This window comes from Barbus barbus, assembly GCF_936440315.1.
Source record: "Barbus barbus genome assembly, chromosome: 34".
NCBI classification, from domain to species: domain Eukaryota; kingdom Metazoa; phylum Chordata; class Actinopteri; order Cypriniformes; family Cyprinidae; genus Barbus; species Barbus barbus.
In genome coordinates this window covers 25,517,890-25,539,416 of record NC_136762.1, presented here as the reverse complement: position 1 = coordinate 25,539,416, position 21,527 = coordinate 25,517,890, and the positions used below count along the sequence as shown (strand labels likewise).

The 21,527-nt window shown below is 39.2% G+C and overlaps 1 protein-coding gene across 3 annotated transcripts in view; it reads right to left on the bottom strand.

Moving 5' to 3' along the window:
- Window positions 1-327: 327 nt before the first annotated feature.
- LOC306854095 (endothelin-converting enzyme 2-like) overlaps window positions 328-21,527 on the bottom strand; it is a 62,490-nt gene continuing 41,290 nt past the window's right edge. For 2 of the 3 annotated variants that reach the window (XM_079391911.1, XM_079391912.1), the window contains exons 6-19: window positions 20,574-20,720; window positions 20,390-20,452; window positions 20,089-20,277; window positions 14,078-14,220; window positions 13,658-13,772; window positions 9,914-10,024; window positions 9,607-9,705; window positions 9,385-9,462; window positions 8,554-8,657; window positions 8,365-8,475; window positions 8,214-8,281; window positions 5,132-5,322; window positions 4,636-4,731; window positions 2,945-3,267 (exon numbers count right to left, since the gene is read on the bottom strand). In XM_079391911.1, the coding sequence (XP_079248037.1) occupies window positions 3,091-3,267; window positions 4,636-4,731; window positions 5,132-5,322; window positions 8,214-8,281; window positions 8,365-8,475; window positions 8,554-8,657; window positions 9,385-9,462; window positions 9,607-9,705; window positions 9,914-10,024; window positions 13,658-13,772; window positions 14,078-14,220; window positions 20,089-20,277; window positions 20,390-20,452; window positions 20,574-20,720 (1,692 nt within the window). In that variant the 3' untranslated portion in view covers window positions 2,945-3,090. Of the gene's footprint in view, window positions 1,725-1,845; window positions 3,268-4,635; window positions 4,732-5,131; window positions 5,323-8,213; window positions 8,282-8,364; window positions 8,476-8,553; window positions 8,658-9,384; window positions 9,463-9,606; window positions 9,706-9,913; window positions 10,025-13,657; window positions 13,773-14,077; window positions 14,221-20,088; window positions 20,278-20,389; window positions 20,453-20,573; window positions 20,721-21,527 lie in introns of those variants that run through there. The other variant, XM_079391910.1, reaches the window with a different exon arrangement.

Below are 21,527 nucleotides of genomic sequence, written 5' to 3'. Positions count from 1 at the left end.
TTTGCAAATCATTGCAGAAACATTATGAAAAGTCATTTTCAAAACAAGAGAATCAAAACAAAATTATCACACTCAGAAAAAAAGGGTACAAAGCTGTCATGTGGCATGTGGTACAAACATCTCTGTACATTATTTATCCCTATATGGTACATATTAGTACCTTAGGTGCGTAATAGTACTGTAAAAGTACTTACTGTATTAGTACCTTATGAAATGGTACCGCCCAGTGACAGTTATTATGCACTTTTTCCTTCAGTTACACTAAATATATTTCAGCGGTAACAAAGTGAATATTTTGAAAATAAACCAATTGAAACTGCCCTTTGTACAATATAGATCCTTTATTTCATGTTCATTGACAGTTCTCTAGGTGGAATGTTGCACTACAGAGCATTTTCCCGTCAACTAATGTTTCAGGGAATGTCGTCTCCAAAAAAAAGAAAGAGAAAGAAAATCACAACCCTTAAGACAGTGTAACCTCTCAAACATCAATGCCAGCAGTACAAAAGAGAGATGACGACAAACTACAGTCGAGTAAAAGGTGAACGTACACTCTATAAATTAAATAAGGCAACATCTTCATACAGATGGGGGGTTTCAGTATTTAACGGTGAGAAGGCGGACAGTATCACCTTGTACCGTCCCATAATTCTGAACGGAATGTGGCACATTTAATGACATTCTGATCAATTCACATCTACCATTTCACTTCTCTGAAACACTGATGTCAGAATATGATAGATACCTCCATTCCACTCAAGACAAAGCGCAATAAATGGCTTTCATCCAGCAGACATTTATATAATCAGTCAAAAGCCTCTTTCAGGTCTCAAAAGGGAATTCTGAATTGGCAATTTGCTATTTGTGACTCAAGTCGCAAATAAAGCAGATATACAACACACTTAAATGGTATTTACTGGCTATTTAAAGGCTTCGAAACATTTCAAGTGTATGTTTGTTCTTTGAACTTGAAATATGTTTAAGTGTATATATGTACAGTTAATAATTAAGGCCAAACCCAAATGCCTCTCCATGGCAAAACTTCAGACTGGCATCTGCCCCACAGTCCTCATGGAGCCCATCAATGGAAATATTCATGGTATTTGATAAATATACAAAGCGGAAGCCAGGATGTACATCGTTCAAGCAAACAAATCATTAAAACAAACTTGATACGGAGTAAAACTTGTGTTGATGGACAACATGAAGAAAGACTAAGCGGTTAAAGCAATAATTCACCCAAAAATAAAAATTTGGCCATCATTTACCTCATGTCAGTCCAAATCTATGGAAGATTATTTCTGCCACAGAATAGGCATATAAACAAGGTAATTGCGACTTTATCTCCCAATATATAGTTATTCTAAATTCTGAAAAGAAAAGTCACAATTGTGATATATAAATATATATATATATAAAATTGCTGTTAGAAAAAAAGAGATTTGTCAGATTAAAAACATCAACCTTTTTATTCCGTGGGAGAAATAAGTTGTCATAAAAACCGGTATGAATTTCTTGAAAGAAAAAAAAAAATTAAGATATTTCAAGAAATGTTCATGCTGCTCTTTTCCATTCAACTACAGCATAGTGAAGCACATAAAATATTCATTTTTTGGTTAACTATTCCTTGAAAACCTTTACCAAATGTGCACGTCACAATATGTACAGTGATTGTTAACAGCTAGAATCTGTGAATTTTTGGGACATAAGATTTAGCAGTTAACCTCAATCTTAGCTAATTAGCGCTCTCAGCCCCTAGCTATGCAGAAAACAGAGTTGAAATGTGGATGTTTATATGCCAGCTGTGGGAATAAGATGCCAAACATGTACAGCTTGAGCTTTTACAATGGTGCAATTCAACTCTGGTTTCAAATAAACAAAATCCAACAAAAGGTGAAGTCAGCAGCATTCAAAATACATCAAACGACAAAACTGGCCTGCTGTAGGGAAGCAGAAGCCAGCTTCAGAAGAAAAACTGGTCTATCACACACTCCAACAGCACAAACATTCAGATTAAAATGTACTTGCACGGTCATTTTACAGCAACTGAAAAAGCTGGAGATGGAATCGCATACGGAAGCAATCCAACCTGAAACGAGCGATTAAAAACAATTCAAATACAATGACGTCTGATGCAACCCCCTGAAACACACCGGGCATGCTGGGAAGTTTAGAAGACAATAACAGAACGCTTTTGGGGGAATCTCAAGAAACACCAAGATTGTGTCATATTTCAGTTCAAATTTAGAAAATCAAGCCCATTATTAGGATTTATCAAATATTTCCCAGACTAAAATCAGTTCGATTTTTAAATGTTTTTGAAAACTCTCTTGAGCTCACAAAGGCTGCATTTATTGGATCAAAAAACACTATTGTAAATATTGTTACAGTTTAAAATAACAGGTTTCCTTTTGGATATATTGTAATATTTAGTAAAATTGTTCTTTGGCAAAAAAAAAAGCAGTTTAAAATGAACATTTCATTTCAACTTTGTCAAGATCAAAACATGACACACAGGATCAGACGAACAAACAGCGGCTCTCTCTCCGTGTCGTTTAATAGCGCTTCTATGAAATCACAATTGGGAAATGGGCTTTCATCCTTGAAAGCGCTTCCTTCCAGTGGGGGGGTCACAGATGCACTTCAGCACTTCCTGTGAGGTCACCGCGAGAACGTGAAACTTCCTGTGAAGTCATCGCAGATGGAGCCAAACATTTCCTGTGAGGCGTTCCCAGCGGCATCGCAGTGCTCGCATCTTCCAGATCAGAAGATGAGGAATCGGGCTTGTTGTGAATCAGGGTATGAAGCACACAAAGACACACATGTAAGCGTGGGACGGGCCCCCTTAAACGCCCCCCAAGTTCAGCGAACAAATAAATAAAGCGAGTCTGATATGGCGGTGGAGGAGGGGAATTTGATATGGGTCAAACATCAACGTTGGCAGGCGCTCGCTTCATCCTCCTGCTTTCAGCCCAACTCCTCAAATAACTCGGAGCACATAAATAAAAAACAGCGCTTGACAAAGAGCCAGAGCTGTCCGTTGAGTGGTTTTGGTCTGTGCAAGCGCGCTGGTGTCTGGCGGGCGAGGGTTCACCACACCTCGCAGCGGTGGCCTGAGTTCATGGGCGAGCCCGGCGGACACTGGAAGTGCTCTGCGAAGTCGGGCGAGTTGGACAGAGTGCCGATTACGCGGTATTTGGGTGGGCTGTGAGGGTCCGTCATCAGGCCCTCGTGAGCGCTTTCTGGCGTTCGGACTGAACACCACACCTATGGAGGAGAGCCAGAGGAACACGCTTTTACCATGACCATGCTTTTACAATCAGAGCTCTGCATCGTGTTGTTTTATAGGGCGTGCTTTAATGTAAATATAGCTAAAGTATATGTGATCCTGACTCTGAAAATCCAGCTAAAATCTGTGTTTTGTGTACATAAAATCATCCTTCTTAAGGTAAAGATGATTCTGTGAAAACATAACCTTGATATCTTTATATCTTTATAATATAGCCGGAGTACGGCTATGTCAAAGATTGAAATCATAGTGAAATTAATGGTTGAAATTAAATTTTGATGCTCGTTATCTCATAATTAGATTGAGACTTTAGTCTGGATTTGACAGAGAGGGTCACATATTCATATTACCTTATACCAAGTGCCTTATTTGCTTTTTAAAAATCATCTGTTAAAATATTGGTGACACATTACAATAAGGTTGTATACGGCTTACCTCATATATTAGTTAATATTAATTTATATTAATTTAATCATAAATAAAATTCTAGTATATTGGTATACATTACAATAATACAATTAAATTATATTTCATAATAATTACATTTTTATTTCTTAATTTAATTAATTTTATACACCATTTTTATATATTTGAGCATTAAACTATTTATTTTTGCAATAAAGTTTAACCTAAATAATTATTATTTAATAGTAATTAATAATCAACATTAATTTCTACATATCTTAATATATTAACATTAATATGTTAACATACAATCATTTATACATTATACAAATAACTTCTAATACATTCTATAATTATTGTATGTTAACATTTACCAAGATTAAGAATGATTAAAACATCAATATTGTGAAATAGTATTGAAATTTGTTAAGCTGTTTTATATTTACAGCTTTCAGTCTTCAGTGTCACATGATCCTTTAAAAATCATTCTAATATGATTTTCTGTTTTAAAAATGTTTTTTTAATTTGGTGCACATACTGTAAGAGACATCATTCAAAAATGTAAAAAAATCTAAATTATTAAAAAAAAATTGAAAAGCACTATATGCATATATACATTTTATAATTTAGATTTTCTATTATAATTGAAATCTATTAACATGCACAACAATTTAAAAAAAATGTACATAATACCTAAAGCATGTATAGAACCTTGTTGTAGAAAGTGTTCTTTTATGTTTAAAAATCATTCAAATGTTATTTTATTTAGCAATTGCATTACTTGTTTTGTCACCACATCATATACGTGCGGTCTGACATGTAAACTACGGTTAGTATTTGGTCTCACAGCATGTCTTTTGCAGTTACACATTGGGTGTATCACATCATACTTCTTACTTTTATAGCAAACCTATTTCTTTGTTATGTGTGTCTTTTCATACCTGTGCAAAACCTACGAAGAAGAGCTGGTCGTTTGTCAGATTGACAGCTGGGAGTCTCTTCTCTTCACCGTTCTTCTTCACCCATGAGCGATACGACTGCAAAACAAACAGAGCAATCAGTCTGTATTATCTTTACGAAATATAACTGCAACGCTTGCTTTAGCTTGAAAAGAAATAAATGTACGATGATTTATATCTATGACCACAGAACATGAATGAACCATGATTTTATCAAATGTAACTTCCTTCTCTAATGGCTTTAAAAGGCCATCCACTCTCAGGTTTGTTATTAAATCATTATGAATAAATAACTTGAGTGCCCATTCAAGCCTCTAAAAATCCTGGGCATATGAGAAAGAGTTTATAAGGCTGGCAAACAGTCCAGATTAGGACACGACTGGGGCTTAATGTCTGCTTTATTTCCTCAGATTTAGCCTGTTGTATACGTACATTTGGTTTTTCTAAACTATACAAAAGCTAAAACCACAAAACCTACGTGATAGGCAGCTTTCAGGCCGCCGTTGTCTGCGATGTTTTCTCCCAGCGTCTGTTTGCCGTTGATGTGCTCTCCGTTGATGGTGTACTGCGTGTACTGATCGATCATACACTCGGTGCGGTTCTTAAACGCGTCCACCGAGGAGTTCTGCCACCACGGCCGAAGGTTTCCTTCTTTGTCATACTCTCTGCCTGAGGAACAGAATTAAAGCGAAATATCGAATTTTCCTCTGTCTACCAACTTTCAGAACTCAAATAGACCTTCACTGAAATGAAGCAACAAAAATGGGTCATTTTTGAAAGGTAAGATGTCTGCAAACAGGCATGGATTTGTTCTGATGCAAGATAATGCAGACGAAGAAGCTGTGAAGAAGTGCACTTAATTATACGGAGTGTACTGCAAATATTAAAGGATTCATATTGATGAATGCTAAGGGCACCTAAATGAACTTAAAGAGAGACATTTCATGACTGTTGTTTCTAAACACTAACAAGTGCACTTTGAATCAGAATTTTTATTTTACAGAAAATTGTAAATTGTGTCTTTTTTGTGCTTTAAAGTACACTTATTTTTATGTTTTAAAACTGTAGCGTGTTATTCAATATTACATTTAAAATTCATATATTTTAAATGCACTAAATTGCAATGTCATCATCACAAATGTGTAATGTTTAAATTATGTGCTGTGTTACGATTAATCGCATGCAAAATAAAAGTTTTTGTTTGCATAATATATTTTGTGTGCTGTATATATATATATATATATATATATATATATATATATATATATATATATATATATATAGTGGCGGGAGGAGCCAACGACAGACACAGTGGGCGTGGCGTCAAGCCTCGGAGAGGTTTTTATTAAACAATATTTAAAATAAAGTGTCCAAAGGGGGAAAAGTGTCCAAAATAAACAGGGATCTGGTGTCCTCGTTGTGCTGCGGGGCTCGTGAAGGAGGGCAGTGTTCAGGAGGGAAGGGTCCAGGTAAGGGGCGGAGTCCGGCGGCCGCACGCGCTCCCGTCTGGAGGTCCCGGGGCGCGGGTGACGGCGGCTTCTATGGCGGCTTCGTCCAACTCCTTCATCCCCGGGTGCTCGACGGGATTCCACGGCCCGGCGTCCTTGCCCGACGGCCGTATCGCGGGTGCAGTGTCGGCCGGACTGCGGGTCCGGCCGCTCGCGTCTCTGACGGCGGCAGGTAGTTCCCTCTACGCTCCCTTCCTGGACCCACGAGGACACCAGCGTGCATGCACGGGAAGAGACCGGTCTCCCGAGGAGAGGCGCGCTCGGCGTTTAAACGGCGGCGGTGATGAGGCTCCATTCACGTCAGGTGCGCCTCATCACACGCCGCCAGCCCTGCGTGTTCAGCGCCCCTCCTCTCTCACACACCCACTCCCGTCGGGAGCCTGGTGAAGGGCGGCGAATACGGGACGGGGTGGTGATGATGGACAGGGGGGAGGCAGCCGACTCGTCACATTCCCCCCCCCAAGCGACATCCCCGTCCGAGGGTCGCCGCCCACGCGGGAGTGCTACCTTCCTCAACCAGGCTCCAACGGTCGGAGTGGGCGGGGCAGGGATTCCTCTCCGGGCAACTCTCCCTCTCGCACCGCGCCGGAACCGGGACAGAGAAACCGGGTATTAGTTGTCAGCCTCAACCAGCCACAGGGTAAATGACCAATAGAAAGAACGTCACTTACCCCTTCGGTGGCTGGGAGGCTGTCCCCGTCGTTCCTCTGTCCCCGTGCGGGTTCCACGGCTTTTTGCGAGCGAGAGGGGATGACGTCATCAGATGTTGCCCAACTGCGCTGTCTAGGCTCCGCCTGCCCGCATTCTCCACCACTGTGGCGGGAGGAGCCAACGACAGACACAGTGGGCGTGGCGTCAAGCCTCGGAGAGGTTTTTATTAAACAATATTTAAAATAAAGTGTCCAAAGGGGGAAAAGTGTCCAAAATAAACAGGGATCTGGTGTCCTCGTTGTGCTGCGGGGCTCGTGAAGGAGGGCAGTGTTCAGGAGGGAAGGGTCCAGGTAAGGGGCGGAGTCCGGCGGCCGCACGCGCTCCCGTCTGGAGGTCCCGGGGCGCGGGTGACGGCGGCTTCTATGGCGGCTTCGTTCCAACTCCTTCATCCCCGGGTGCTCGACGGGATTCCACGGCCCGGCGTCCTTGCCCGACGGCCGTATCGCGGGTGCAGTGTCGGCCGGACTGCGGGTCCGGCCGCTCGCGTCTCTGACGGCGGCAGGTAGTTCCCTCTACGCTCCCTTCCTGGACCCACGAGGACACCAGCGTGCATGCACGGGAAGAGACCGGTCTCCCGAGGAGAGGCGCGCTCGGCGTTTAAACGGCGGCGGTGATGAGGCTCCATTCACGTCAGGTGCGCCTCATCACACGCCGCCAGCCCTGCGTGTTCAGCGCCCCTCCTCTCTCACACACCCACTCCCGTCGGGAGCCTGGTGAAGGGCGGCGAATACGGGACGGGGTGGTGATGATGGACAGGGGGGAGGCAGCCGACTCGTCACAAATATATATATATATATATAAATAAATACACACACATGCATGCATATATTTCAGAAAAATATTTTATTTTTATATATTAAATGTATTTATTTATAATATAAATGATATGAATATCAATATATACATGTAAATATTTTCAAAATATATACTGTACGTGTGTGTACTTATATATACATAATAAATATACACAGCACACACATATATTATGCAAACAAAAACTTTTATTTTGGATGTGATTAATCGTTTGACAGCACTAGTTTAAAAATATATCATATAAGTAATAACTTAATATATGTTTATATTTTAATATATTTGAAATGAATAGCAATTAATATGCAGCTAAGTGTCAGAAAACATTATCTTCAGTCTCGACTACTGCAGTATATAATTTCCAAATGTATTACGTTAGCGTATTATTAAAGGTGGAAAGTTTCATTCTAAGGGTCAGAAAGAGGGTGGAAGATACATTTACAAGATTTCTTCCTTTTTGTTGGAAGAAATCTTGACTAACAATATGATTGGGCATCAGTGGAAGACAAACATGAATGAAGGTGTACTAACCTTGGTCATCAAAGGCATGAGTTAACTCATGTCCCATCACCACTCCAATGCCACCAAAGTTTAAAGCTCTGTGAGACACACACATCATCAGAGTTAACAACCTCAGGAAGAAAAACAGGTCTGTTAGTGACATGCAGGCACGTCTGCTCACTTGGGGTGATCCTGGGCGTAGAAGGGGGCCTGTAAGATGCCGGCGGGGAAGACGATGCCGTTCTTGGTGGGCATGTAGTATGCGTTCACCGTGGGTGGAGTCATGCTCCATCTACAGCAGTCAGAAACCAGCCGTCAGCTTACAGTACGTCTCACATGCTTCTCTCGAAACACACACTCTTACACTCACTGGTCTCTGTTGGGCGGCTTGCGCAGCTGGTCTGCCATCACTCGTGCTGAGAAGTTATAGAAGTTGACCATATTCTGGAAGAAGTTGTCTTCTGTAACCTCATACTACAACAAAAACACATCACGTTGTCTGTTAGCTGGTATATTTGTAATATTAATGAAAATTTACAAAGTATTTACTTAATCAGTTTATAATATAATATAATAAACATCTTGGTATGATTATTTATTATTTTTTATTAATTTGTTTGTTTGAGTCTTCTACTCACCCAGGTGGCATGTATTTTATCGTTTATTGACTACAGTAAAAGCTGTAAAATTGTGAAATATTATTACAATTGTGATTTTATTTTAAAATGTAATTTATTGCTGTGATCAAAGCTGAATTTTCAGCATCATTACTTCCAGTATTTAGTGTCACACGATCCTTCAATCAATTGCTGCTCAAGAAACATTTCTTATTATCAAAATATTTGTGGAAACTGCGATACTGATAGTTTTTTTAAGATACCCTGAAAAAAAAAAAAAAAAAAAACCCAGCATTTATTTGAAAGATATTTTTGCAACAATGTAAAAGTCTTTACTGTTGGTTTTGATCAATGAATTATTTTTGTATTATTTCTATCAGGAAGAAAAAAAAAATGTACTGGCTCTAAACCTTTGAATGGTACTGTTAAATTAAATTTAATTAAATTAATTACTACAGCAGAATTGATATTATTTTAAATATTTAAACCATTTAAGCTTCTTTCAGTCACGCTGAAAATCATTTAAAACTTGAAAAAAGATTTGTGAAGCTAGAAATTGAAACAAAAGACATTTGTTGACTCACCCCGTCATACACATCATCAAGCTCTTTGGAGTCCAGAATGAAGTCTGGAAATCCGATCATGTCATAGATGGCATCCGCCTAGAGCCAGAAAAGACACTTTATCCTGATTGTTTGGCAAGCAATGCAAAGTGTTTACAGTTAAGCTGTTTTTGCAGTCTTGAATCCCAGGCAAATCCGCACGTTTCAGTTATCCAGTCATGCTGCTGTCTCACTCTCGCTCACCTTGTCCTTGGCAGCTTGTCGGGTCTGTTCATCCATCCAGTTCAAATCATCCAGCGCGTCTTTGAAAGCTGTGCGGATTTCATTGATCATCCCCTCCGCCTGCGTTATGACAGAAAGATGGGGTTAAGAACTGTGTAATTTACTCTGCTGCCACATGGTGGCAAAATCACACCACCAATGAGAGTTTGAATTAAACATGAGGGCAGAAACTTGCTGTTCAACATTCAGAAAACAGTACTTTGGTGTTTTCAAATACATATACTGTAGTTTTTAGTCTAAACGTGACATATGGTTTTACGTGACTCACTATTTCTTTGCTCTGTTTGTCGAATGTGGCTTTGACGAAAAGAGCACCCAATGCAAAACCAAGAGTGTCATCTGTGTTCCCAATGCACGTCTGCCAGCGTGGAGTGCAGGACTGAATATGAAACATTGACAAATGACATACAGGTGAACTTAATTGACAATCCTGAAACGAGCAATCATAAAAACACAAAATGGGCACCAGCTTTGTATTGTAGTTAAGTCATTTTGAAACATCTTCCAACTGAACAAAAAAAAAAAAAGAAAATCACAATAAAACAAATCACTTATAAAACAGGAAAACTTCACAATTCTAAAATTCTTTTTTTTAATTATTCTCTTAAAATTGGCTCAACCATCATGTCCCTTATGAAAAAGTGTGCCTAATTGTATTAACTTTGCACTTGTAGTGTATTTCAAATCTTAAAAAGTATATGCATATTTTTTAAATTCTGTACTTAGATAATATAATGTTAATAAAATAAAAGGCCACTTACAGTAAGACCACTTAAAAAGTACACGTTGTAATGTTGAATTAAAGTTTTACTTTAAACTACATTGTTACATCTTTTGTTGTGCTTTAAATAAGTACACTTATTTTGTTTTAACTGTAGTGTGTTATTTTGATATTACATTTAAAGCTAATTATTGTAAATGTACTACAAATATATTTAAATACACTACAATAAAATTCATACTTAAGTCTTTCTTAAAGGGGATCTATTATGCAAAAATCACTTTTATAAGGTGTTTGAACACAGTTGTGCGGCCGCAGTGTGTGAAAACAATCAGCCTATAATAGTAAAAATCCACCAACTCATGTTTTTATAAAACCAATAAATCATGAACAGTCTCTCCAAATGAGCTGTTTCAGATTCTCCCTCTGTTCACGTCACCGAGGGGAAAAAGTCCCACCCATTTGTGATGCTTTCTGTCCTATTAGCATAAACACAGCCCTGAGTGAGAAGCTGCGGTCCGCCATTACTATATATATATTCAATGTCAGCGCCAAAGAGGCATTACAAGCGTTGTGTTTTGGGATGCACTAATGAACATACGAGCCACCATAATCTCCTCCCATCTGAGCCGAGGACACTGTGGTTACATTTCACTTTCAGAAATATCCCGGAAAAAAACGGTAACGTCCCCTAAATGTTTAGGAATCAATACCAACGCTTTGTGCGCGAACATCAGCTGCAGACAAAGTAAGTATCACGTGTTTGTTTTCCAAATTGACCTTCTGAAAGAGCTTCTTGGCACTTTGTAAGGCTAATTGCTAAAGCTATCATGGGCCGTTTCTCAATACCAAGTACGCAAAGTTTGGACTTGCGTCCTCGGTAGCTCGGACTTCGCAAAGGACACAAGTCTGGTAATTCTGCAAATGGAACAGCAGCGTACTTGATAACGTCAGTCAGCTTGCCTAAGTTATTACAATACGACGAAATATATCAAACACCACTGCATCTTTTTGTTTTCATGTAAACATATTAATAGCCGCAAAAATGTAGTTCAGGGAACGTACATTACAGTGAAACTAAATATTATATCAAACAGCGTTGCCTCTTTTCTGTTTCATTTAAAATATGAATAACGTTAGCCACAAATTTACAATAAAACTAAATGATATCAAACACCACTGCCTTTTCATTTTCTTCAAAATATAAAACACAACCCTCTTTTCGTTTTCATTTTAAAAATACAAAACATTAATATGTGGTTTAGGTAGTATGTGCACATATACTCTGATTCACTGCATGTATAATAAAATGAAATATGAAAAGCACAACTCTAACTTTTTTGTTAAATGTCAGTTTTAATGAACAATAATAGCCATTATAAAAGTAAAGTGGAAGAGACTAATAGGAAATAAAGATAAAAGCAAACAAATCAGTCACGTTAACAAAGTAAGCGCTGTATTACGATAAATAAATAAATCATTTATGAAAAATAACTTTGTGCTCAACCAAAACGATATGACCAGGAAGAAATAATAGATTCATGAGACCGAGATTAACCCAGAACGAATTTTACCTCATGTTTAACCACTACAGAGACATCAGAGCTAGCGGCAGATGTCAGAAGGACTAGCCGAGGTGATACATGAGCACTGAGCGCCCGGTGATCGCCTGGATCTCACGTCTCCGAAATCGGCAAAACAAATGTTCAAATAGGTGCTTTCTTTATAAATAAACCGCATATTTGAGTTTTAAACCACTACATTCTCACCTGAAATACTCTTAGAATGGCTTTTCATGACACAATAAAAGTAATATTTTGAAATTTTGCGGCCATTAACGCTCGCTGATTGGTGCGAAATGCTTTCTGGGATACCTCACTGCCTCAAGTTTGCACAAGTCACCTCCAGATGCATCCTTGATAAAAAAGGCGGAGCAAGGACACATCCGGGGATTTGAACTGTAATTGGCTAGATGTGAACTTTGAATTGGAACAGTACTTGGGCAACTACTGATGACGTTTCACAAGTGCACAAGAACACAAGTACAGACAAGAACGCATATTGAGAAACGGCCATTGTCTCTGTCTGTTTTCACTGATGCTGCCTTCAAGTGCTACTAAAATGATTGTGAATAGGAATGTGGTAGTTAAAAGTTGCGTATGAAAACAATGGGAGTCGATCACTTGAAGTTGTCGAGCTCATAATCAGAAGTGGGACTTATAAAGTTTGTGATAGCATGAGACCAGCTATGTTGTTATTTGTATCCCGCAGTGCTCCCCGTCTGTGTAATTCATAAACACAAATTTATTATGCACAATATAATCAGATGACTGACTTTTAAACTGAGTATGTTTTCTGTAAATATAACAGGCTTGTACTAATAGTGGAATGTTTATTTTGCAAAGGCTAGCACTGCTAATGCCGAGCTTGAGCTCTTGAAGCTCTGCTTTCTTCTCCGGGAGCAACAGCTCACTCGCATTTAAAGCAACATACTCAAATTTAGCGCGTTTGGGCTCATACCCTAAAAGTGGCAATTTTAACAAGCTGTAAAAATTGATCTGTGGGGTATATTGAGCTAAAACTTCACATATACGCTCTGGGGACATCAGAGACTTATTTTACAACTTGTAAAAAGGGGCATAATAGGTCCCCTTTAAGTGGTTTTAGAAAGCACCAAGTTCAACTAACTGCATATAATGTAAATTTAAACTATAGTGAATTTTCATTTATTGCAATTAACATGCAATAAAGTGTTAGTACATTACAACATTATAAACAGTTCATTAAGTTTGCACTTAAGTATATATATTATTTCCATAATAAGAATTCATTTTAAAAGTATACTAAAGTCAAGTGTACTTTTTCACAAGGGGGTGACTTCAAATCTATATCATTTTCTTCCTTATAAGCAAACAAAAAGTTCAGCAGGTGCTCTAGTCCAGGGGTGGGGGTCCTGGAGAGCCGCAGCCCTGCAGAGCTTTGCTTCAACCCTAATCAAACACACCTGAACAAGCTAATCAAGGTCTGAAGGGTTACTAGGAAGCTATAAGCAGGTGAGTTTTTATTACTGTTGGAGCTGAACTCAAAAGAGAATTAGACAGGTGTGAAAAAGATTTTCAGTGAATAATGACTAAAATTTCTGCTCATCACACAAAGCATGTGATGTTACATTGAAAAAAAACTTGGAGGTTGTTCAGGTTTGGAAAAACATGAAGGTGAGCAAATAAATGACAACAGAATTATCACTTTGGCATGAACCATTTCTTAAACACACAATCCAACGACACGCACCTTCTTAGTGCCGTAGAGGCTCTCCAGCAGCTTATCCTGAGCATTCTCAAAGCGCTGGTCCAGACTGGACGCTCCTTTCTGCACCAGATTCCAGATCATGTAATTATTCAAAAGACTGGGGAAGAAAGAGAGAGAATGCATCCACATATCTAAAAACGGGACCGTTTCTGCATGTGTACTCATTTATTTATACAGGTAAAGAGAGAGATGGTGTTAAAGTAGCAGTACAAATACATGTATTCATATTCTCATGCAGGAAGACAGAAACAGCGAGAGAGAGAGTGAGAGAGAGAGAGAGAGAGAGAGAGAGAGAGGCTGTTATTAGCACTGAATGTTCTGATACACAATCTAAACAGATGTCTCGGAGGGGACGTCCTCTTCCTGAACTCTGATTAGCAGTTACCATGGAGACAGCCGTACCTGTGGTCGGTCTTGTTGATGAGATCCGAAACCTGCTGCAGGTATTCTTTAGCGTAGACCACCACAGGCTCAGTGTCGTTCAGCTCCAGCGGTGACAGGACGAAGTTCAGATAATCCAGCCATTCAACTGCCGGAGCCAGCAGCTATGACCGAAACAAACAGCATAATGTCAGGAGAATATTTCCATCCGAATGCACTAATAAACTGTCAAATGGACCTTTTTCACATTTCAGGGTTTCTCAGCAGCGGAAGTCATCAAAGTTGGGTTAACTTAAGAGCAGTGAATGGGAGAGTACCACAAATATATATTTTGCATTCCCATTTGCTCAGAGAACAAAAGAAAAACTCCACGATAGTGTTTATGACTTTCAAAAAAAAAAAAAGGGGAAAAAATGTAAAAAGAAGAGAGAAGAAGAGAGAATGATATGAAATTTACCGTCCCTCCCATAGACGCTGTATTAGAAACACCCTCACATTAGCGTTAACTAGTTTTTTTGGAATTTGATGCAAAGGTGTTATAATACAAAGTATAGTGTTATAAATGTACATACATTTAAAAAAATATATAAATATAAAAAAAATATTAATGGATTTATGATGAGTTTTGTAAACTCGGTCCATTATGTTAGGAACGATTTTGGGCCATTTTGGCACCCAAAAACAAAAAACATTATTTTGTTACATTATTTCTTAAAATATTTTTATTTCCCATAATTGTCTTTTTATCTCACAATAGCCGGGTTTCCATTTAAAGTTGCAAATTTAACTTATACGCGCAAAAAGGGAAGTTGTGGCCTAATGGTTAGAGAGTTGGACTCATAATCCAAAGGTTGCGGGTTCGAGTCTCAGGGATTGTAGGTGGGGGGAGTGAATGTCCAGCGCTCTCTCCACCCTCAATACCACGACTGAGGTGCCCTTGAGCAAGACACCGAACCCCCAACTGCTCCCCGGGCGCCGCAGCATAAATGGCTGCCCACTGCTCCAGGTGTGTGTTCACTGCTGTGTGTGTGTGTGTGTGTTCACGGTGTGTGTGTGCACTTTGGATGGGTTAAATGCAGAGCACAAATTCTGAGTATGGGTCACCATAGTTGGCTGTATGTCACGTCACTTTCACTTTTTCACTTTCAAAACTGGATTAATCGCATAAAACATTTGCGAATAAGCACCGTCTCCATCCAAAGAGTCAGAGAGAAAAAAAATGGTCACTTCCTGATAAACTGACGTTTTCAAGTTGAAAGATTTAAATAGTATTTTTTGTAAAACAAAACCTTTTTAATGTTCCAATAGCAATTTTATTTCTCATAATTGTCACTTTATATATCACAATTGTGATTTATCTTGCAATGTGACTTTTATACTTCACAATCTGACCTTGTTTTTGTAAATGTGGCTTACAGTTATAACTAGTAAGAGAGTTTATATCTTGCAGTGTCACTTTAAATCTCACAACAACAACATTTTTATTTCACAGTCCTGACTCAGACTGAGTTTATAAATTTTGTCACACTTTGTGACTTGCAATTTGTCGTAATTGTCACTTTATATCTTACAGCTGCCGTTTTATATCTCAGAAAGTGACTTTATATCACTCATGATTATTTTACTCGCCTGTTGAAACTTCAGGAACGGAGGTTACGATAATCAAGCGAGTAGTATTCGTGAAGGGGCAATGCACTTCAATAAATCTTTTTGTAAGCCACCGATATATGGCGTGCTCCTTTTAATTCTGATTATTTTTCATTTTTCCATAACCTTGGTTGTGAGAGCTCTGCTCGTCTCGATACTTTCCCTGTCATGAAAAGGACACAGAATGTGTGTTTTGATTCGCTCTCGCACAAAACGCTCAAATAATCAGCAGGCTAGAGCCAATAACCCAAATGTTTGCATTCCCAAATCCTGGATGCAATTCTAGCCTCTCTGCCCTTGGGTGTAATACAACACAGACCTCCATCGCAAACACACAGCTGAACGCTTCACTCAGCACACAGCCCTCATCTCCACTGTGGATTTGTGGATTTATAGTAGATGAAAACAGATTAGCTGACTAAAATGGACGGTTTTCTCTCTCTTATGGTTATGAGAAGCTGTGTTGTTTTTTTAATAAACCAAGTGAACCCTTGAGCATTCTCTGCATAAAGATGTGAAAAACTCAACATATTAACATATGAGATTAATTAATATGTTTCATGCGGCTAAAATAACATATGTATTCAATTTCCCTTTATACATCAATCCTACTGTACTGTATGTTTAACACAAACTGCTACGGATCTGGCGGGAACTGATCGCAGAACACACTAGTTCCTAGAAAAGCATCCATTTACCAGTAAATGCTGGAAACAATGCATTTTAACATAAATCTTCATGTAAAGGCCATTTACATTTACTTGCTTGGCCATTTGTAGTTGATAAACAGGAAAGTGGGTTCAAGCGCCAGCAGAAGGCAGTGTAATGGAAGTGGTCTTTAAGAGAAGCAGTCTATCAGCGGAAGTTTAAAATCAGCTCGTAAGTGTACTTGTCTCAGTGTTTAGCGCATTTGCCGTTGCTAGGAAACGCTTATTTTGTTTACTAGGATGAGAGTTGCTGAAATCGCGTTTGGTCTCGTACTGTATCGTGTATCTTGTCAGTGTGTGCACTTGCTTGGCCATTTGTAGTTGATAAACAGGAAAGTGGGTTCAAGCGCCAGCAGAAGGCAGTGTAATGGAAGTGGTCTTTAAGAGAAGCAGTCTATCAGCAGAAGTTTAAAATCAGCTCGTAAGTGTATTTACTTGTCTCAGTGTTTAGCGCATTTGCCGTTGCTAGGAAACGCTTATTTTGTTTACTAGGATGAGAGTTACTGAAATCGCGTTTGGTCTCGTACTGTATCGTGTATCTTGTCAGTGTGTGCACTTGCTTGGCCATTTGTAGTTGATAAACAGGAAAGTGGGTTCAAGCGCCAGCAGAAGGCAGTGTAATGGAAGTGGTCTTTAAGAGAAGCAGTCTATCAGCGGAAGCTTAAAATCAGCTCGTAAGTGTATTTACTTGTCTCAGTGTTTAGCGCATTTGCCGTTGCTAGGAAACGCTTATTTTGTTTACTAGGATGAGAGTTGCTGAAATCGCGTTTGGTTTCGTACTGTATCGTGTATCTTGTCAGTGTGTGCACTTGCTTGGCCATTTGTAGTTGATAAACAGGAAAGTGGGTCCAGCTGAATTGAAATGATCATTTGTTAGATTGGTATAATAAAGGTTATTATACCGCGGCAGCGGTCGCGGCAGTCGTCGTGTGAAGCCCTCTTAGTGTGAAGACCAAAGAGTGTAAAGACCATCGACTCTACCGTGCGACTCCACCGGGCAGGGACACCGGCAAGGGATAGTAGTAGCTTTTTATTTAATTTTTTCATTGATATGTTTATTATTGAAATGTTGTTGTTATATGCATGTGTTAATTTTATTTAATTTCTTTATTTTCTTAAATATGTGGGTAGATAGTATTTATAGAGTTGTAACTTTTTAGTTTTAGTTACTTTTTCTTATTTGTAAGTCGCTTTGGACAAAAGCGTCTGCTAAATGACAAAAGTAAAAGTAAGTAAAAGTAAAGGGATCTTTACGCATATGAGATTAAGTCCATAAAGTGTAGGGAAAGGTGTTTATTATTGCATTACTGTTGTGTTCCAGCACATTCTGCTAAAGTTGAAGGAATAAAAATCTGTTGTTTTTTTGTTGCGAGCAAGAAGAGTAAAGACCGCTGCTATAAATTCACAAATCGTAGAACCTAAAAATGACACGCGCATTTCGATTTCTTTTCTCAAATAAGAACTCAGCATGTTAAGTAAAATGTAAGAATCCTCCTGGGTGTCGGCTGCCAGAGACGTTTGCTCATCAAATGCACAGGAACAGTGATATGAATGTATAATGTATCGGGCTTCAGCGTCGAGGCAGTGGAATGAAGAACTGCTAGTAATTGTGGTAATTCTGTTAAATGGTTTTCTTTTAAATTTGAATTTGAATTCAGTTTTGTAAGTAAATGAAAGTATACTATTAATGAAAAACATAAAATTGCTACAATTTTATATTTACATAATCGACTGCTGTTTATTCAATCACGTAAAACAACTAGACAAAATTGAACTTATTCGAAAGATGCATATAGATTGGCCTTGTTCCCTTGATACTGACAGCAGACATCATTTAATCAGTGAACGATCAGCTGTCACTGCCACCCCTCCACCTCACTACTTCACTGTACAGTTGCTCAGCAACTGTTACCATGAAAATCCCAGGAGCCTTCACAAAACAAAAGTTTCCTGAACGCAGGTGCTCAAAGAAAGAAAATCTTAATTAAATGATGGAAGAAAGCCAGAAGACACACAAAAATAATGAATATTAATATACAGAGAAGGATGAAGGAAAAAAGAGAATCGGTTGCATTCTATTGAGCCAAGATGAGAAAAAGACTGATACATTAGATAGATAGACAGACAGGCAGGCAGACAGACGGATGGATAGAATGATAAAACGACGGATCTACAGACAGACAGACAGATAGATGGCTCGACAAACAGACAGACAGACAGACAGACAGACAGACAGACGGCTCAACAGACAGACAGACAGATAGATAGACAGATAGATGGCTCGACAGACAGACAGACGGATGGATAGAATGATAGAACGACGGATCTACAGACAGACAGACAGACAGACAGACAGATGGCTCGACAGACAGACAGATTGATAGATAGATGGCTCGACAGACAGACACACAGACAGATGGATGGATAGAACGGATAGAATGATAGAATGACGGATCTACAGACAGACAGACAGACAGACAGACAGATGGCTCGACAGACAGACAGATTGATAGATAGATGGCTCGACAGACAGACACAGACAGACAGCTCGACAGACAGACGGCTCGACAGACAGCCAGACGGATGGATAGAACGGATAGAATGATAGAATGACGGATCTACAGACAGACAGACAGACAGACAGACAGACAGATGGCTCGACAGACAGACAGACAGATGGCTCGACAGACAGACAGACAGACAGACAGATAGATAGACAGATGGCTCGACAGACAGACAGACAGATAGACAGATGGCTCGACAGACAGACAGACAGACAGACAGACAGACAGACAGACAGACAGACAGATAGACAGATAGACAGATAGATAGATAGATAGATAGATAGATAGATAGATAGATAGATAGATAGATGCTCGACAGACAGACACAGACAGACAGCTCGACAGACAGACGGATAGAATGATGGATCTACAGACAGACAAACAGATAGATGGCTCGACAGACAGACAGACAGATAGACAGATGGTTCGACAGACAGACAGACGGCTCGACAGACAGACAGACAAATAGTGTAAACACAGACTCACAGCACTATATGTGGGGAAGTCGTGGCCTAATGGTTAGAAGGTCGGATTTGCAATCCAAAGGTTGCGGGTTCGAGTCTCCGGCCGGCAGGAATTGTAGGTGGGGGGAGTGAATGTCCAGCGCTCTCTCCACCCTCAATACCACGACTGAGGTGTCCTTGAGCAAGGCACCAAACCCCCAACTGCTCCCCGGGCGCTGCAGCATAAAATGGCTGCCCACTGCTCCGGGTGTGTGTTCACGGTGTGTGTGTGTGTGTGTGTTCACTGCTGTGTGTGTGTGTGTGTGTGTGTTCACTGCTGTGTGTGTGTGTGTGTGTGTGTTCACTGCTGTGTGTGTGCACGTTGGATGGGTTAAATGCAGAGCACGAATTCCGAGTATGGGTCACCATACTTGGCTGAATGTCACTTCACTTCACTATATATTAATCATGAACTCTCTCTTCTCTTATCTCATACAAACACCTTTAATAAGCAATATGTGTGAAACACACTCATTATAACGATTTAATGATTCAAACTAATGATCCCAAGTCTTCAGCTCAGAACTTCTTAGCCTCATCAGCACACTTTCATGTGTTTACCGCAGCACTTCTCCAAACTCTATGAACCCCTCAGGAGGCAGCACACACACCTGCAGATCAGCTATGCTTATCTTGTGGTAGATCTTCTCCTCGTCTCGCCGTTCGTCCTGAGGCACTGTGATGTTAGCCAGCGCCGTCTCAAAGTCCAAAATCTGCTGCATCTGAACTCGGGTGGAATTCTTGTCTCCTCCCAACAACAATCCCAACTCGACCATGTAATCCAGGTAAGCCTTCAACACCTAAACACACACAAACCAGCACAGACAGCATTAGACATGGACTGAAAGCTGCACAAGACTCAAAGTGCTTGACATTCCAGTGTAAACTGAGACGTTAAGTTCTGCTTCAAACCTTCTCATTGGTCTTATTGAGATAATAATCTCGGGATGGGAGGAAGAGTCCTGATTGGTCAACCTGAGGAAACAGGAAGTTTACACAGGTGCGCAAACACCAGAGGTGTGATAAATACGACAAGTACAATCAAACAAACACTGTCAGCAGAGTTTATTAAACTTAATACAGCGAGTAAATGTACCTGAATGACATTACTGTTGGAGTTTTTGGGATCAACGCTGACACCGACAGTGAAGAAGGGCTGAGCTCTGTAGGGTCCAGAAACTGTCTTTAAAACTTCCAGAAAGTTGTCTTTGTCCCAGGACTCTGTGATGTTCCAGCCCCCTATCTACACACACACAAAGATAAACATCAGTTTTGGCAAAAAGACTAAGGTGGTACTTGTTGTGAACTTAACATGAAATCAAAAATGTACCATATTTACAGTCTTTATATTTGTTTCTTGCCATATTGTGCATGATTCTTCATCATTTTTGGATAAATGTTTCCACCAAATGTGTAAATGTTAAACCTTGGAGCAAAAATGTCCAAAGTATTTAAAATGTGGGGGCAACAAATGCCCACAGACAGTGAATCATCTTTTTTTGTCTATAGATATATTATCTAACATACAGTACTTCATTTATGTTTCATATTGTGAATGTGCAGCATGTGAAGAAACTTTCATGATTTCAAAATTTGAAACAGTGATTCCATTCAGATTTGCATATTTCGAGTTCAAAAAGCCAAGGGGTGAGTGAGTGAGTGAGTGAGTATATATGCTGTAATAGTAACACACACAACATAAAATAATGCAATAAACGACCAATTTCATATAGCTACCTTCATTCTTCAGAGAAATAATCTATATCAATTAATCGATCGAATAAGTATATCTTGATCTTATACTTTAAATCTTGACATTGATGACAATATTACTAAATATGATCACTGAAAATCAATTACAGGATGCAAATATTCAAAATAAAGTAAAAAAAAAAAAAAAAAAAAAAATTATATATATATATATATATATATATATATATATATATATATATATATATATATATATATATATATATATATATATATATATATATATATATATATATATATATATACCTCTCCACAATTGATGGCAAATTCACATTCAGGT